This window comes from Stegostoma tigrinum, chromosome 29 (assembly GCF_030684315.1).
Source record: "Stegostoma tigrinum isolate sSteTig4 chromosome 29, sSteTig4.hap1, whole genome shotgun sequence".
In the NCBI taxonomy this organism is placed as follows: domain Eukaryota; kingdom Metazoa; phylum Chordata; class Chondrichthyes; order Orectolobiformes; family Stegostomatidae; genus Stegostoma; species Stegostoma tigrinum.
The window spans coordinates 43,285,161-43,304,015 of record NC_081382.1 but is presented as its reverse complement, the minus strand read 5'-3'; the positions used below and the strand labels follow the sequence as shown (position 1 = coordinate 43,304,015).

Below are 18,855 nucleotides of genomic sequence, written 5' to 3'. Positions count from 1 at the left end.
GTGCCGCCCGCCAGCACCCGGCCCACATCCGTCCAGGTGACTTATCTCTGAATCTTCAAAACTGCAGAGGATTCAGGCCTATCAAACACAGGTCAGTGAGCAAAGAGGGCACACAACTTAATGCAAGCTTGGATATGGGTAGCTGGGATCAGCTCAAGTAAATATGGGGTGGAAGACAGCCAAACACCACTGCAGTAGTTGAATTTCTGTGCAAAAAGAGTGAATTAGAGACACAGCCCACAGGCACTGTATAGATCAACACACCAAGAACATCATTTGGGAGGGATACAGCAGAACACTGATTCTGCAGGCCTCTTGAATCAGGACGGTGCAGGGGAGCCCAGCCTGGAGACTCTAGCCTAGGTACTGTTGCCAAACCGTGTGTCTCACCTTCTCTCCGATTGACCATCTTAGCTGCGGTCCAACGACACATCTCTGCAACGAGCTTCTTCTCCAGATTTACTCTGCAGATCTGGCGCACCGTCCTCTTAGATCCTCTCCGAACTCGCAGGGGTTTCCGGGAGACTTCTTTCACTGTTGGGTGTGCAGCGGTTTCGGCGAATGCTGCTGGAGCTGGCACTCCACTTTGTGCAGCTAGTTCCCTCTGTGCAAATGAAAATAAAATGGAAAATGGAGAATCTTCTTAAAATTCGGGTCTTTCTCCAGACAGCTGAATAGATTGTTCACAGGCCAGTGTGGTCACCCCAGACTGGATTGGGTATGGGTCAGTGTTCCCTGAAAGGCACCCTTGTCTGGTATCAGATGATACTATTGAAGCAGATGGCATGAGGAAGCCATTCCACCCAATGCCAGTTCTTTCGTAGCTATCCAATTGACTGCACTCTCCTCGTCCCCCAATAAATACTTCTCTATTCAATTCAGTTTTGAAAGGTGGCGTTGAATTTGCTTCCAATGTCCTTTCAGGCAGAACATTCCAGATGATAACTCATTGCACAGAAAAAAAAAAGTGAGCTACTTCTTTGGCCAATCACCTTAAATCGAGTTCTGACTTTCCCATCAGAACCTCAAACTCCTGTATTGAGTAGCAACAATGGGCATGGGTAGCAGAATGTTTTATTTTTCCCAAGTGAGTGATTTAGTGTGCAGGACTTCAAATTGCATTGTAGACAGCTTGAGGTTTGTAAATACAAACAAGGAATGAAAACAGGTCACTCAGCTCTTTAAGCGTGCTCCAGTCAAATAAGATCATGGCTGATCCAATTTTAACCTCAACTCTATGTTCATGCATATCCCCATTGGTCGCACATCTCTTTGGAAATAGAAGGCTGGCCCTAACAAAAATGACCTTCAAGTTACTGGACTGTGTAAGCAGGTTGTGAACATTCTTCAGGGAAGGAAAGCTACTGTCTTCACAGGTTTTGACTGGACCTGGACAAGGGCTGCAGCTTCTCAGTACTGGTTCCCTCGGAAGGGGCTCTTTCAGCACTATCAAAGCGCCACAGGATTTTTTAAACAGATGAAACCCAATGCTTAGCCTGCAACTGAGAGATAGGAACAAAAACAGAAGTTGCTGGAAAAGATCAGCAGGACTGGCAGCATCGGCAGAGAGAAATCAGAGTTAACATACTGGGACAAGTGGCCTATTCAAAGAACTAAAAGCTAAGTTTCTGATTTATAGCATCCACTGTTTTTGGCTTTTTGCTGAGAGATAGGAGTTCATCTTCCCTGAGTCTCATGTCCAGGCACACAATCTCACTGCTATCAGACTCTCCTATTCACAGAGCAAAACATTCCACATGTAAGTTTTTAAATAGACTGGAGAAATTATTTGGGGGAAAGACGGGGAGAAAGAGCAGACTGATCCAGAGTGCAAGAATTCTTAATCTCATCTCTCCCAAAATTATTAATACTTTAAAAATTATATTGCTCCAAGTGACCAGCAACATTTAAAATAAGCAAATAAAGAACCCATTCCCCTCAAACTCAGAAACATTGCAAAGGTCTTTAGATTTATTTACAAAATGTTTTGAAAGTGATCCAACATCTGTCCACTGAGGTGCCTTACCACTGTTTCTTTCTTGTCTGTTTTATTAGCATTTGGAACAGCACTGGCTCGGCAAGACAAACGCCCCCAAAACCTGTTTGCTTTGGGTCTTCCGAGGCGACTCAGAGCCTCAATCTTCACGGTCACTGTGCCACTAGCCCGGCAGCTTTCTGAATTCCCAGCTAGCGCTTGCTCATTTTCTACAACCGGTACCCAGCGGTCCACATCCAGCACCAGCGACTTAGCTGGATTCCAACAGCTCGCCTCCTGTTTTGCTTCCTCGGATTCTTCAGAATCCTCCTCCTCCTCCTGCTGCTGCTCCAGCCCCTGCTCTTCCTCTGACTCCATGAGTTCAATATCCTCAGAAGAGAATTCCGAAGACTCAGAACTAGTTTCCTGTCGCTTCTTTTTCATGCGTTTCAGCTTGCCCTTTCTCCGAAGTTTAGACTGGGCCCATTCCTTGGCCTGAAAAATAAATTAAATTGTAAAAACAAAACAGAGACATTTGCAATGGAAAGACTTGAATTTCTGTGGCCTCATTTATCACTGCAGGACTTTTAAAAGTGCTTTTAACAGAAAATAAAGTAGCCGTGCAGTGTAGCTACTGTCATATCTATAGAGGGATGATTCTGATTTGAGTTATGTAGCTGTCCATAAGTTCATTTATTTCAAATGGACGGATTTCATTGATCCCAGCACTGAGCAGAACATAAACAAGCGCACCTTTAATATATTGTCCACCTCTGCCAACTGCTTAATTGGTAATTGGCCAGAAAGGGTTGGCTGATATCAATTGGATCTTAGTGTTCCTGGATTAGAACAAATGTCAAGCCAATGCACCTCAGAATGTAGAAATCCTGACTTGCCTCATCCCACTCTTTTCAAGTCCACTATAGTTCAATTAACCCCACCTTGGCTGACTTCAGCCAACACAGCACAGACCAGACTGAATTAGAGTCACAGTGAGCTGAAGATGTCAATACAAAACTTTGTATTTCTATCAACAGACAAAAGATCCACTGATTGCTTGCAAAGGGCAATTTAGTTTTTGTAATTCATTCATGGGCGTCCTAATTGTCCTCAAGAAGTTGGTGATGAACTGCTGCAGTCAGTTTGGTGTTGGTAGACTTTCAATGGTGCTACGGAGGGACCTCCTTTCAGGAAACTATGAATGATTATTTAGATAGATTTTTAAAAACTGCAGTTAAGGAAAAAAGCCCAATTTGGAGGAATTTCATCATAACAGAAGCATCCTGGTCTATTGCACAGCGATTCCAAGGATGAACTTGACTTTTAGTATATTATAAAAGATGATCCCACCGCCAGCAGAGTCTCACCTTAATACCCGTTATTGCTTTCCATTTGTGCAAACACTGAGCTTCCGTTCTGCCGACCAACCCTGCAGCTATCTTGGACCATCTACCTGTAAAAATATAAAAACGTTACAAAACAGAGTGTGGGTAAGCCAACCTTCACCATATGGAAATTAGGCACGAGTTCCTCTACTGTTTCCTCACTACCTGTCTGGAGACTTTACTGACCCACAGTTTAAGCAATTAAGGCAGGGATTCTCAGACAATCGCCAGCTTAATTGAAGATATAATGGAGCATAAAAGGTTAAAGGAAATACAGACTCTAACATATTTGATCCATTCATGTAACTGGCCTGTCAGTGAATCACTACTTCAGCAGTACAGGAGAGGGCAAAAAACGGAAAAGAAAATCAGGCACAGGAATGTTGGGGACGGGAGCCTTGCTTGCTATTAAAGTAGAATATTGTTGCTATTCTACCCTGAAAATCAAAGTAACTGTTGCAGGTTGTGTGCGCAGTAGGGAGGATTATATCTATGTAGGACTGACTTGCAACCCTTTTCTTACCTACTCCATGTTTTGCAAGCAGCTCCCTGAAATCTCTCTCTTCCTCGGGTGTCCACCTTCCTTTGCGGAGATTATGGTTCAAAGTGTTCAGAAACCTGCGAAAAAGAATGGGCACAGTCACCGCCTAAAGCAGGACTTCAACCAGTGAGGCCCTTCCCCTCAGCCATCCACAATTTAAAGCAGAACATAACCCGTTAAAGTGCACCAGCTCCTTCCATGGCCCAGGCAGGGCCATTTGTCACACCCACATCAGTCCCTCTGAGGGGCCAATTTCCTTCATTCAAGGAGCAGCAAGATTAAAACAGAGATTGGGGGGTGGGGGGGAAATGGCTTCTCTCAAAGGGCTGTGAATCTGTGGAATTCACTACCCTAGAGGGAGGTGGTGGCCAGGATGCCAAGTAAATTTGAAGTGGTAGACAGATTTTTAAAAAATTAGTAAGTTGTCGAAGGATTATGGAGAGTGGACAGGGGCTGAAATGAGCCCAGCCATTATGTCGGAGCAGGATGGAGGTGGTGAACTGCCTTCTCCTGCTCCCTGTTCTTCTGTTCTCATGCAAAGCAAAACCAACAGCTCCATCGGCAAAAAAGGACCAGGCTACCAAACCTCAGATTAGGGAGAGGGAAACACAGAGGTTTGATCCCTCACCTCACCCTCAAAGGCACCACTGATCACAGCCAACTGTCAGGTGAAGGTATGCATCAGAGTCAGTGATTTGGGAATTGTCTGGGGTTGGGGCAAAATGAAGATCAGAGGACACAATGCTCTGAACCACTCCCATGTCCCAACTCAAGTTTCACTAGAACTCCTTGATGCCACACTCAGTAAAATATGGCCTCGATGTGAGGGGCAGTTAGTCTCACCTCAAGTCTTAATTCAACTCTGCTCCATGTTTGCAAGTAAGTTATTATAATGTCAGGAGATGAATGGCCGTGGTGGAACTCAAACTGGGCAGAGAGCAGGTCGATGTTGGACAAGTGGTGCTTGACAGCACTGTTGATTACACTTTCCATCCCTGGCTCAACCATCTTCAGCTGCTTCAATGACTTTCCCTCCACCATAAGGTCAGAAATGGGGATGTTGATCGATGATTATACAATGTTCAGCACCATTCCCAACTCCTCAGGTACTGAAGCAGTCTGTGTTCAAGTGCAACAAGATCTGGACAACATCCAGGCTTAGGCTGGCAAGTGGAAAGTGACATTTGTGCCTCACAAGTGCTGGGCTATGATCACGTCTAACGAGAGAATCGAACTATTGTTCCTCGACATTCAATTGCATCACCATCACCCAATATCAATGTCTGGGGTTTATCAGTAACTAGAAACTCAACTGGACTAGCCACCTAAGCATTGACTATAGTAAAAACTTAGAGGCTAGGATTCCTGAAGTGAGTAACTCATTCCCCAACTCCTAAAGTCCACCCACTTTCTAAGGCGCAAGTCAGGAGTGTGATGTAATACTTCCTACTTGCCTGGATGGCTACAACTCCAACAACACTCATAAATCTTGACATAGAGACAAAGTAGCCCTCCCGAACATCACTACATCTGCAAAGGTCTACTCCCTCCACCACTGACATTCCCACTAAGCTGTTTGGTTGTGCATGATTGACATCAGCACACTGACCTCCAATTCTGGAAGTTGCTATTGTGCACGGACTTCAGAGGCCCAGGAGGCAGAAAGACAATTTGAGTAATCTCTGTCCAGTTTTCAGTAGCAGTGTGTATCAGCTACAAGTTGCACTGCAGAAATCCACCAAAGCTGCTTCAACAACACCTTCCAAACTCAATCACTTCAAAGGCAACAGGTACATTTGTACATCACCTTCTGCAAGCTCCTCTCCAAGCCACTCACCATCCTGACTTGGAAGCATACCATTCTGTCACTGAGAGTGAATCAGAATTCTGGAATTCCCTCCTAACGACATTGCGGCCTACCTACAACTAATGGACTGCAGTAATTCAAGGCAATAAGTCACCACCAGCTGCTCAAGGGCAATGAGGGATGAGCAATAAGTTCTGGCACAGTCAGCAATATCCACATCCTGTTTATGAATTAAACAAAAATCCCATCTAGCGATTTGCTTGGCTTGCTGTGTTCATCCAGCTCTACACCTTGTTCCCTACAATATTGAGGCTGGGTAAGGAAAGAGTAAGTGCTGAATGATGCATGTAGATGCACAGGGTAGTGATCAGAAGCTGGGATTTGTTCAATATCAACTTCCCTGGCTCCTAGAAACTGCTCTGCAAAAATCTAAGCTCATACCTGCCCCTGCACTGAGCATCAACCCTCCCAGGGACCTCTTCCTGGATCTTGAACCATTCCCGGGTTCCATATTTCGCCACTGCCTTCAGGAGTAGCTGGAAAACAAATCACAACGTTAAAGACCTCCACCATGACAGTCCTGAACCCTTCTCAACTCGAGGAAAGCAGCTCAAAGCTCTCAAGTTTCTCTGCACCACTCTGGCATTGGCTTAAACGTCAATGCCTAGAGAATCAAACATAGGCATCTTTCCCAGTACCTTCCTCCAAAAGGAGGACCAGAACTGGCTGATAGCACCTCACTGCTTCTGCATTCTTTAGCTTCAAATACAAAACTAGGGAACTCCTTTGTGCATTGCTTAAAATAATAAATCTGTTAAAGCTTCTCATCCTGCAATCAGAGCAATTCACAGGAATACCAATTCAAGGAGAAAAGGTCAACATTTATAGAGTAGGAGTATGGTGATTGGTTGGCAAGTGCACTGACTGGTAGACGGAGAACACACCAATTAAACATCATTAACAGTGAACTGCCAGGCTTTGTTTAAATTTTAAACTAGATTGGCCCTCTTGCAATTCAGTGGAAGTGCCCCTGCCCTGATCAGGGAGGCCTGGGTTCAAAGACCCACCTGCTCCAGAGATGGGTAATATCACCTCTGAACAGGCTGATTAGAAAAATAGGCTAATAAAAAAATTAAACCAGCATGGCTCCTGTGGCACAGTGGGAGAGTCCCTATCTCTGAGCCAGGAGCCCAGATTCGATGCCTGTATGCTCTGGAGGTGTTTAATAACATCTCTGACAGGCCAATTATTCAATAAATTTTGAAGGAGAGTGATTGATACTTATTAGTTAGGGCATGGTTCTGATGAGCGAGCAAGCAAATGTCATCACCTACTTATTTAAGCTATATTCTTGACAATTGCCCTGTTATGTGCAATTTGAATTTTTCAGCAATCCTCAAGTTTTGTACTACCATAAAAGTTTGGCTCTGCCTTTATACAAATTGGATTAGGGTGACCAGCACAAAAGGGAGCCAAGTGCCTACCACCTCCAGGCTGGATGCATGGGAATAATTAAACAAAAGGTCAGCCTTAGGGCAGTGATTATATCACTGGGCCCCTCGTGGGACGGAGAGAGAAATGGCCAACAGCTGAAGAGAACCTACCTCATCTTCTGTGCGTGTCCATGGCCCTTTCTTCACGGAGGGATCCAGTGACTTTGACCAGCGGTACAGCAGCTGGCTGCTATTCCGCCCCTCCATGAAATATGCAACTGCAGTGAAGAAACCAAACAAACAACCTCATACTTTAGGATCACATCCATACGCACCGTCAGAGCAAGGCTCTCACATCGGGCAAAAGTTCCCATTAAAAACGACTCAACTTATTTGGGTATGTTCACTTCTTTGTACACTTTATGAAACTGGGTTTACGTGCCAGGTCTCCTGTAAAATGCTGACTGATTGTTGTAATTCACAGACACTGCCACTGGAACTCCCGCACAGCACTATTGTAAAACCTTCACTTTATAGAATGTAAGTGGCTCAAGAAACCACCTTCTCACAAAGCAGTTTAGGATAAATGTTATCTTTAACAGGGATGCCACATTCCAAGAATTAATTAGTATCTACAGCAGCAGTTCCTGCTTCTGACTGTTGAGATAAACTAAGGCCAAGTGAAGGAACCTTGCATGTTCTGGTGATGCTGGCCTTCAAATGAGGCAGGGTCTATACACACTCAGCTATCACAGGTCGATGCCAGTTCAGCTGATTAGCAAATGCCCTCAGGAACAGAAAGTCTGGCGCGTGCGCACAGGGTAAAAAACACACAGCACTGGTTGAAGGTAAATAACTTAGTGCCTGGAAACTCAGATTGGATCACCAGGGAAGCTACAGGTGAGCTAGGAGCCCTTTGTCGGTCTAATACAGAGAACCACAGCAATGGGGCTGACCAGAACAATGTAACATTTGTGGCAACACATGGATTATTCAGGTGCAGTAGACAGGGCATTCCTCAGCAACAGTGTGAATGAACAGCAAGCGAAGAAAGCTCTCAGGGATGACAAAGCAGCAGGAACTCCTGCTCCAGTTCACCAGCGTAGCAGCAGTGTGTAAAGCTCTCCACAATTGAATTTTTAACATTCACACTTGGGTACCTAAAGGAGGAGCATATCAGCATGTACCCTAATACGAAACAGAGGAGAGTTGCCTTTGGGCAGGAAGTAGTGGAGAGAAAACAATAATAATGTCTGATTGAGCTCACAATGCAGCCAATACTGCAGTGTCAGATACCTTCCTTGTTCTTTAAGTAGCATTACATACATCAGGCAGAGGCAAGATGCAAGAGAGAGCTCTCACTAAACTGCCATGTCAATTAACACAAATCACTTTGTATCATGCCCTTCACACACTCCCACCAGCCAGCAGAGTCATCTTCTGCAGAAGATGAGGGGCTTGGTACAGATCTATCTGCACAGCCCATTTCAATGCTCAAAGTTAAGCTCCAGAGGATGCGGCCCTGCAGTCTAGGAGCACTCACTCTTGGTGTATGGAATGAAGTTTCCAACTCTCATCTTCTGCACTAGCTCTGTCAGCATGTGGTCTTCTTCCTCAGTCCATTCTTTCTTCCTTAGTTCCTTGTTAAACTCTTGGTATTTCTGAAGGCACATGAAAGCCGTACGGTTTGTCTGTCAGGGGAGAGATGCAGGGATAAAGGATATTTTTCAAAACAGTCACTTTGCAAAACCTCCCGAATACAAATGATCCCCACCTCAATGTTGCATGGTCTTAAGTTTAAGGCTGGAATAAATCTGGTCTGAGAGCATGCTGCAATACTGGAAGAAATGCAGAAATGCTAGCTGTCTAAATGATGGTGCTGTACATGAGGGATGAGACTAGTGAAGGGCAAGCAAGCTGCAGGAAAGAACAAAAACAAAGTTGCTGGAAAAGCTCAGCAGATCTGGCAGCACCTGGGGAGGAGAAAACAGAGTTAACGTTTCAGCTCCGGCGACCCTTCCTCAGCACTGGACCCGAAACGTTAGCTTCTGTGGAGGAGAAAACAGTTGTCAGACCTGCCGAGCTTTTCCAGCAACGTCTATTTTTGTTCCTGATTCACAGCATCCACAGTTCTTTTGGTTTTTATTAAGCTGCAGGAGAGGTCAGTGTTAGTCGTATTTTTGATGCTCCTCCCCAAAACATTAGAAAGGAATCTCCCAAGTGCTACTTTTTTCCAGCACCGAGTTAACTTCAGCACAATCAGCCCAGGGGTGGGGATTATGATCCAGAGTTTCAAAGATTCCCTCTCGCGATAGATACCCAGTGAGCATGTGGGTGGCCATCACAAAGACTGCACTGGGGACCTCACTTTAGGAGCGTGGAAGTCTCGTGGTCATGTTACTGAATAGCAATCCATACACCCTGGCTAATAGTCCAGTGTTTAACTCCCGTGATTAAAATCCTTGTACAGAAGACAGTCAGCCTCAGCCACATGTAGAAGATCCCACAGTTACAGCTGACTGCTGAGCAGAGTGGAGTGCTGGAAATCCTTTCACTACAGCACTTAAAAATATACGGGTTTAAAGAGATTGAGTCAAGATAGAGATCAGCCACATATCAATGGCCAACTCCTCTTCCTAAAACACATCAGAATTTAGGATGGCAACTACAGCTCATAGAATCATAGAATCCCTACAGTGTGGAACAAGGCTCTTCGGCCCAACAAGTCCACACTGAACGTAATAGTAGCTCACCCAGACCCATCACCCATAACCCACCTAATCTACACCTCCCCGAAACGCTACGGGCAATTTAGCATGGCCAATCCAACTAACCTGCACGTCTTTGGGCTGGGGGAGGAAACCCACGCTGACACAAGGAGCACGTGCAAACTCCTCACAGACAGTCGTCCGAGGCTGGAATCGAACCCGGGTCCCTGACGCTGTGAGGCAGCAGTGCTAACCGCTGAGCCACCAAGCCACTGTGCCACCCTTTCATCACTTCCTTGCAAACAAGATGAGGCTTAATTGGGGAGTTCTCCTACTGGAAAATTGTCCCAATGCACATAGAAGCATCGTGCCTGTTGTGGAGACTGCGAGGCAGACCTCCGTACCTGCAGCTCACTTGTGATCCACTCCCAGTCCACACAGCCATGCTGCTCTGCGATCTCAATCATTCTCTGCACTTCTTCCTTACTCCACGCTTCTTTGTTAATGCTTGGATGTTCAGAATTCTGCCAGAGGTTCTTAATATCTTCAGCCTTGCGAGTACCATCAAACTGTGAACAAAAGAGCATTCTGTAACTGCTGTCTAAAAGCTAGCAGAAAGTTTAGGTGGTAGCCAATCAGGCCATTGTGCCTGCACCAATTCTATTATCAATCCCTGTTCTGACCAACTCAACATAACACAATTGGTAAAAACAAAAAAAGTGCAAGGGACAGTGGTGGTGGGAAAAGGAGTCAGCGAGGTCTTGGCCTCTTGGTAGATGCCTTGTACACTGTACTCAATCAGCACTTCTGGTAACATTCCAGAGCACAGTGTAATACTCTAGATTCAAACCCCACTGCAACAGTGAATTTTATTAACAATTGTTATGAAAAAGCAAGAACGTTGCAAAACAAACCAATCCGATCAGATCCACTAATATTCTTGAGGGGGGGGGTTCTGGCTGAACATGACTCCAGATACAAAGCAACGTGTTTGATTCTTAAAAAAGGAAAATACTCTGGAAACTGGAATTTAAATAAACACAGTGCTGGAGAAACTTTGGCTGGCAGGCTGGCTGTATCATGGACAGGGAAAGAGTTAACATGTGGAGTCCAATATGACACAGTGGAATCATTGCTCTTACTGTACAGGAGATGGCCAACATTTCAAAGATTCTTCTTCCAAACTCCAAACAGTCATATCGCACTTGAAATGTTAGCTCTATTTCCCTTTCCATGGATACAGCCAGATCTGCTGAGTTGCTCCACCACTGTTTTTAATAGTGGATTCCTAACAGCTTTTGAGACGCTCCAGCAAACCACTCAGTTCTACCAATCCATTACAGAAAATGCTGTGGGGTGGCCTACAGCATACAGGCAGCTCTGATTCAAGGTCATGCCCACTGATTTTTGGGAGCCTCTGTGATTTTGGACGAGTAGGGTTGATTTGAAAGTGGCTTGAACTGCTCAGCAGGAATCCATCAGTTTGGCAGGTTCAAACTGTTACTCATTATTTTAGCGAAGCAGAGCCTGTACGAATATAAGTCTCATTTTCTCTATGGGCAGGTATAGCAGTCGACTAATAATATTACTCACATACTATAGGCTAACCTTGAGGCTTGGACTAGTGACCTGGATATGAGGCTTCAAATCGCACCATGGGAGCTGGGCAGATTAAAACGTTAGTTACAGGTAAGTAAATCTGGGATTTAAAGAGTCAGTATCAGTGACAGTGACAGTGACAATGAAACTACCAGACTGTCACAAACACTGGCCAAATTCACTAAGCTGCCATTCCCTTGTGTGACTCCAGGCCCACAAAAACATAACTCACTCTGCAATGGCCAAACTTCAAGCTGCTCAGTCAAAGTGTTAATTCACCACAATGTGACAGGGCAATTGGGAGTGGTCTACATCCTCAAACAAGTAGACATGGGGACCGCCTCCCAAACTGAAAGAACATCCAAGTCTGTACTTGCTGCCCTGTTTAAAGACTAAGGTATCCAGGGCCATCAGTGCCTGCAAAACGTCTCAAACCAAAGTCAGTAAATTCACTAGAGGCCCCGTGGAATGGGCAGTATAGCAGGGACAGGGAGAGACAAAGTAATCTGACAGCAAACAGATTAAAAGTACATGTACTTACATCAATATTGGCAATCTTTATCCAGTCGTGGTCATCAAACCTATTTCCCAACAACTGGCGTTGCGACATCTGGCTATAAGAAAGTTAAGGAGTAACACTCTTTTATAAAGCACAGCTTGAGTTACTAGCACTGCTCACACTCTGAGCTGCACGTACTTGGTTGCCATTCTCAGGCTTTAAATCAAGGCAACTGCCACCACATCAAATTCACTCAGTAATGTTAATTAAATAGAAAGAGTTAAGGGAGGCCTTGCTCAACTCTCTGCTGCCAAAATATTGGACTGTTTCTTAAAACACAGGAAAAAATAATGATTCTAATATACCACAGTAAGGCTGAAGCAGAATTGCTCAGCAGACAGTTCCACTGCAGCACCATCCTGGATGGTCCAGGACGAACCTTACCGATGCTGCTGGGTTACTGCTGTCAGGTTTAAAGTACATGCTGGAGAATCGCTAAACTCCGGATGCAGGCCCATCCTTGTCTGTTTGCTTGGGGAGGGGTGTGTGTGTGTGTGTGTGTGTGTGTGTGTGTGTGTGTGTGTGTGTGTGTGTGTGTGTGTGTAGTGGTGGATGGGGTGGAAGAGAAGAGAGATGGTTGGTGGCAAAAACCAAACCTTTCAACCTCAATGCGGTCCCACCAAATAAGCTAATGAGAGCCAAACTTGGTGATGGCAGCTCCAGAAATGCTGGTGGCTGCAGACAACACCTTCTGCTCGTCATTAAAGTCTTTGCCAAGAGGGGAATCATGTACAGTAAGTGCTTTATTACTAGAATATACCAGCACTCAAAGCTTTCTGCATTGAATATCATGGATTGACACACAACTCAATGGCTCCATGGTTAATTGCTGTCCCAGTACTGCCAACCACAGGTGGCCACTGTCTCTCAAGCCTGTTGCACCATCCTATCAGACACTGATGAGTTAGCTCTGCCTATCTGATGCTACCCAATTTCTAGTCAGCCTCTCCACCCAGCGGACTTCTCCCTGTGTTCTGCAATTCCAATGGCCAAAGGCAAGCTCAGCAGATAGCTAATCAGCACAGAGCAGACGGGAGCTCCCTAGTGACACTTGGGGAGGTATAAATCAGGAACATGCACACAAAACATCGTCCTTGGACGGAGTACAACATAAAATTTACAGGAATGATACCTGGGCTTCAGTGTTTGTGTTATGAGGAGAGATTATACAAATTAGGCCTGTTTTCTCTAGAATTTAGAAGGTTATGGAGTGATCTTACTGAAGTCTTCAAAGACAGGGTAGATAAAGGTAAAACATGGCCCACTGGTTGGGGTTTCTAGAATTAGGGCACAGGGTCAGAAAGTTAGGGCCAGACCGTGCAAGAGATGTTAGGAAGCACTTAAACACAAAGGGTCATCGCAGTTTGGAACTCTTTCACAAATGACAGCAGATGCATGATCAATTGACACTCAGTATAACAGGCCACAATGCTGCCAATAGAACAATCAAGAATAAATGAAACGATCCTTTAAAAGCACAAGGAGATATTTTTCACGAGATTTCAAAATATGCCATAAAGTAACAAATCAAAAATTACCACGCAGTCAGGGAAGTACAACTTGGAAACAGACACTTCGATCCAACTCATTGTGCCAATCAGATGTGGTAAGTTAATCTAGTCCCATTTGCCAGCATTTGGCCCATATCCTCCTAAAGCCTTCCTATTCATACACCCAACCAAGGTCTTAATAGCCGTAATTGTACCCACCCCCACCACTTCCATACTCATTCCATACACACACCACCCTGTGTGAAAACAGTGCCCCTTAGGTCCTTTTTAAATCATTCCCCTCTCACCTTAAACCTACATGATCTAGTTTGGCCTCTCCCACCGCAGGGAAAAGACCTTGTCTATTTACCCTATCCAGGCCGTCATGATCTTATAAACTTCTGACCTCTGGGGACAACAGCCCCAGACTATTCAACCTCTCCCTGTAGCTCAAACGCCGCCCACAAACCCTGGCAGCATCCTTGTAAATCTTTTCTGAACCCTCTCAGGTTTCACAACATCTTTCCTACAGCAGGGAGAGCAGAACTGCATGCAGTATTCCAGTAGCGGCCTAACCAATGTCCTGCACAGCCGCAATATGACCTCCCAACTCCTACGCTCAATGCACTGACCAATGAAGGCAAGTGAGCCCAACAGCACCTTCACTATCCTGTCTGTCCATCTGCAGCTCCATTTTTAAGGAACTATGAACCAGCACTCCAAGGTGTCTCTGTTCAGCAGCACTCCCCAAAACCTTACTATTAAGTGTATAAATCCTGCCCTGATTTGCCTTTCCAAAATGCAGCGCCTCACATTTATGTAAATTAAACTCCATCTGCTACTCCTTAGCCCCCTGGCCCATCTGATCAAGACCCCATTGTACTGAGGTAATCTTCTTCCATGTGACTTACAACACCCAGCCCCTCTTCTTCTGTAATATGAAGATTTTTCAAGATGTTGCTATTTACTTACCCACGTTCCCTATCTTCCACATCCTTCTCCACAGTAAACACTGGTGCAAAATACTCGTTCGATATCTCCCCTATCTCCTGTGGTTCCACACCTAGGTGGCCTTGCTGATCTCTAAGGGGCCCTATTCTCTCCCTACTTACCCTTTTGTCCTTAATGCATTTGTGGAATCCCTTTGAATTCTCCTTTAACCCTATTTGCCAAAGCTACCTCATGTCCTCTTTTGCCCTCCTGATTTCTCTCAAGTATACTCCTACTGCCTTTATACCCTTGTGGGAATCACTCTATCCCTGTTGTGTATACCTTCTTTAGGAAGTGAGTGTATAATGGAGAATTAGTTACTAAATACATAAAAATGCCAGATCTTGTGGCTCAGGTGCATGATATAGATCCTGCAGCTTAGTGGCCAGTGGGAGAGCTCTCTGGTTTGGGCAGCATCCAATCCCCAACTTATACCTGCACTTACATCTTACTACTGTGCTCACAAAATAGCAAACTTTTCCTTTAGGAGATGACCGAAAAGAAACATCTCAAAAATTAAACTTCATAAACAAAATAAACCAAGGCTGATGAACCTTTGAGAGTGTGGCAAAAACCTGTGTTGGATGTTGATGAACCCACAAGCTGGCTTATTTCAGTGGAAAAGAATGAACATGAGCGTGCAAATGTCTTTGTCTCACAAACAAGGCCACAGCTGGAATCAGAGAAGCTCTCCTCCTGGACCACAAGGGCCACCTCCAGCATATAGAACAATACAGATATTAGAATGTGCATTGGTTAAGGAGAAATATTGCTCGATTAGATACTCTTCTAAAAATGCCTGTTGGCAGGAAGGTTATCTCACTTGATGGTGTCCATTTCTCGCTCAGTTTCTCCAATTTGCTTTGTCAACATTTTTTTCTCTGTTTCATCATGGGACAGTTCCAGCTTCTTGTTCAGATATTCAAGCCTAGAAGTATAAAAGAATTCTAGTGTAAATCCTGGCCTGTTGCTGAGATCAGTTAGGGCTTCAGGGACTGACTGGCCAGTGACCCCTATTGGTCAATGAACAAATATCAAGCAAGGATTGGAATCAGCAGCGATGGGCCTGTAGCATAACCCCCCCCAACAACACATAGAACACAGAACACTACAGTGCAGTACAGGTCCTTCGGCCCTCGATGTTGTGCTGACCTGTGAAACCAGACTGAAGCCCATCTAACCTACACCGTTCCATTATGTTTATCCAAAGACCATTTAAATGCCCTTAAACTTGGCGAGTCTACTACTGTTGCAGGCAGGGAATTCCATGCCCTTACTACTCTGAGTAAACACATTGCCTGGGTTTGTACATGATGCAGTTAATGCATCCAGCAATATAGTAAGATTTGCTGAGGGTGTGGGGGTTAGTTAAAAAAATTGACAGAAAAAGCAAGGATATGACAGACAGGAAAAACAAAAATCAGGGGCCCCACTCCCAATGGCCGGAACAAGCTGATCCGACAACCTGCACCAGTCCTACACAAGACAACAGGAGCTCTGGAAAAGCCCACAGATTGTAACAAAAGTCAGGAAGCAGCAAATGAAAACACCTCTTCACTCGCTTCAGGTAAACCAAAGTCAATCCAAGAGATCTCTCAGATTCTAGTGATTTCCATAGACAGCTGTCTTTTAAAAAAAAGGGGGATTTACACAGCACCTTTTATGGCCAGATATCTCAAAGTGCCATATCACCAAAGAACTTGCTGAAATGTTGCCACTGTTGTAATTGGAGCAGCTAATTTGTGCACAGGAAGATTCCACATGCAGAACTATGGTAATGATCTGATAACACCTCTGCACCAGTCACAGACTGATTCTCTGCCTTCCAGAGTAATGCATCCCAGTTGCAACACGTTCCACAAGCTACAGTAATCACTCCTAGAGAGTGGAGGATTTGCCTGTTCACTACACAGTACTTTCTCACTCAAGTTCCTTCGGAATTGAACCAAAATATTCCAGCACTCATGACACATCCCAGCCCCTCCTATGAGGCCACCTTCAAATCCAGGCTGTACTTTGGGAAATGTTCCTCTTGCCCAAGTCACTAAGATTTATCAAGGTGATAATCATGATGTGCCCCTCCCTCTGTCCTATTCCAAGGTACCAGCACCATATTGAAAACATGTTGCATTTAAAAAGCACGTTTAGTGTAGCTAGAACATCCCAAGGCACCACTTAGCACCAGAATAAAATGAAGACAAAGAGCAGATAAGCATTTTAAAATAAAAGGAATTTTCAAAATAAGTTGATTCCACTTGAAGCAAATAAACGGGTCAACAAGCATTGGGAAGGGCTTGCTGTGAGTTAGAAAACAGGGGTCAGAGTTTTGGAGAATAGCAACTTTATAGAGGTGGATGGAGGGACAGGAGATGCTTTGAGCATGAGCAATACAAATAAAGGGAACGGAGCATGGAGTGAGGCAGGGACAGGAGTATAAGTTTTCACCAGAACATTGCTTAAAAAAAAAGAAAGCAGATGCAGTACACCCAGATAATAAAATGTGAGGCTGGATGAACACAGCAGGCCAAGCAGCATCTCAGGAGCACAAAAGCTGACGTTTCGGGCCTAGACCCTTCATCAGAGAGGGGGATGGGGGGAGGGAACTGGAATAAATAGGGAGAGAGGGGGAGGCGGACCGAAGATGGAGAGTAAAGAAGATAGGTGGAGAGGGTGTAGGTGGGGAGGTAGGGAGGGGATAGGTCAGTCCAGGGAAGACGGACAGGTCAAGGAGGTGGGATGAGGTTAGTAGGTAGCTGGGGGTGCGGCTTGGGGTGGGAGGAAGGGATGGGTGAGAGGAAGAACCGGTTAGGGAGGCAGAGACAGGTTGGACTGGTTTTGGGATGCAGTGGGTGGGGGGGGAAGAGCTGGGCTGGTTGTGTGGTGCAGTGGGGGGAGGGGATGAACTGGGCTGGTTTAGGGATGCAGTGGGGGAAGGGGAGATTTTGAAACTGGTGAAGTCCACATTGATACCATATGGCTGCAGGGTTCCCAGGCGGAATATGAGTTGCTGTTCCTGCAACCTTCGGGTGGCATCATTGTGGCAGTGCAGGAGGCCCATGATGGACATGTCATCAAGAGAATGGGAGGGGGAGTGGAAATGGTTTGCGACTGGGAGGTGCAGTTGTTTGTTGCGAACTGAGCGGAGGTGTTCTGCAAAGCGGTCCCCAAGCCTCCGCTTGGTTTCCCCAATGTAGAGAAAGCCGCACCGGGTACAGTGGATGCAGTATACCACATTGGCAGATGTGCAGGTGAACCTCTGCTTAATGTGGAATGTCATCTTGGGGCCTGGGATGGGGGTGAGGGAGGAGGTGTGGGGACAAGTGTAGCATTTCCTGCGGTTGCAGGGGAAGGTGCCGGGTGTGGTGGGGTTGGAGGGCAGTGTGGAGCGAACATCTTCACTCCCTCAAACATACAGTGGCACCAAGAGAATACAGGACCTCAGATTTCATCACCACTTCAAAGACTCTCAAGGTCACGCTCAATTTAAGATTAGGTTACCGTAGGAGTTTGGGCTGCAGCAGCTTCTGCATTGCATCACTCGCGATCGACACCCGCAGCTTTTCCTTTTCTTTCTGTTTCCCTGTGAAAATATTGAGGCACTTGTGACAAAACATTGGGTCCTTTGAAACACAGTTGGAACCCTTCTCACAGAGATAATGGGAACTTCAGATGCTGGAGAATTCCAAGATAATAAAATGTGAGGTTGGATGAACACAGCAGGCCAAGCAGCAGCTCAGGAGCACAAAAGCTGACGTTTCGGGCCTAGACCCTTCATCAGAGGGTCTGATGAAGGGTCTAGGCCCGAAACGTCAGCTTTTGTGCTCCTGAGATGCTGCTTGGCCTGCTGTGTTCATCTAGCCTCACATTTTATTATCTTGGAACCCTTCTCACACCCACTTCAGCAGTCACTGGGAGACACAACGTGCTGCATTGACAGGATATTGGATTCCAAAGATCTGTAGTTTGCGTTGTGGGTGAGGTGGTTGACTTGCTTTTGTTCAGGCATTCCATCACCATGCTAGGTAACATCAGTCAGGCCTCTGATGAAGGGATGTTGTTCTACTCCACTTGGAATTTATACCATCTGCTCCGTTATGGTGAGTAGTGTCATTTCTGGTTTTGAATGTGGGGTCCAATTCTGTGTGCTTGTTGATTGCATTACAGGTTGAGAACTATGCCTCTAGGAACTCCCGTGCGTGTCTGCTTGACTTGGGCTACTATGGTTACTTTGTCCCAGTTTAACCATAGTAGCCCAAGCCAAATGTAGACACGTACAGGAATTCCTAGAGGCATGGTTCTCAACCTGTAATGCAATCAACAAGCACATAGATTTGGACCCCATTTGCAAACTCATACGGAGCTAACAAA

The 18,855-nt window shown here is 45.4% G+C and overlaps 1 protein-coding gene across 5 annotated transcripts in view; it reads right to left on the bottom strand.

Moving 5' to 3' along the window:
• LOC125465305 (snRNA-activating protein complex subunit 4) overlaps nucleotides 1-18,855 on the bottom strand; it is a 51,597-nt gene that overhangs the window by 16,197 nt on the left and 16,545 nt on the right. For 4 of the 5 annotated variants that reach the window (XM_048558604.2, XM_059638147.1, XM_059638149.1 and 1 more), the window contains exons 6-16: nucleotides 17,986-18,067; nucleotides 15,311-15,415; nucleotides 11,990-12,062; nucleotides 10,254-10,418; nucleotides 8,685-8,832; nucleotides 7,313-7,419; nucleotides 6,150-6,244; nucleotides 3,884-3,978; nucleotides 3,343-3,428; nucleotides 2,027-2,470; nucleotides 391-604 (exon numbers count right to left, since the gene is read on the bottom strand). In XM_048558604.2, coding sequence (XP_048414561.2) covers nucleotides 391-604; nucleotides 2,027-2,470; nucleotides 3,343-3,428; nucleotides 3,884-3,978; nucleotides 6,150-6,244; nucleotides 7,313-7,419; nucleotides 8,685-8,832; nucleotides 10,254-10,418; nucleotides 11,990-12,062; nucleotides 15,311-15,415; nucleotides 17,986-18,067 — 1,614 coding nt within the window. Of the gene's footprint in view, nucleotides 1-390; nucleotides 605-2,026; nucleotides 2,471-3,342; nucleotides 3,429-3,883; nucleotides 3,979-6,149; nucleotides 6,245-7,312; nucleotides 7,420-8,684; nucleotides 8,833-10,253; nucleotides 10,419-11,989; nucleotides 12,063-15,272; nucleotides 15,416-17,985; nucleotides 18,068-18,855 lie in introns of those variants that run through there. The other variant, XM_048558606.2, reaches the window with a different exon arrangement.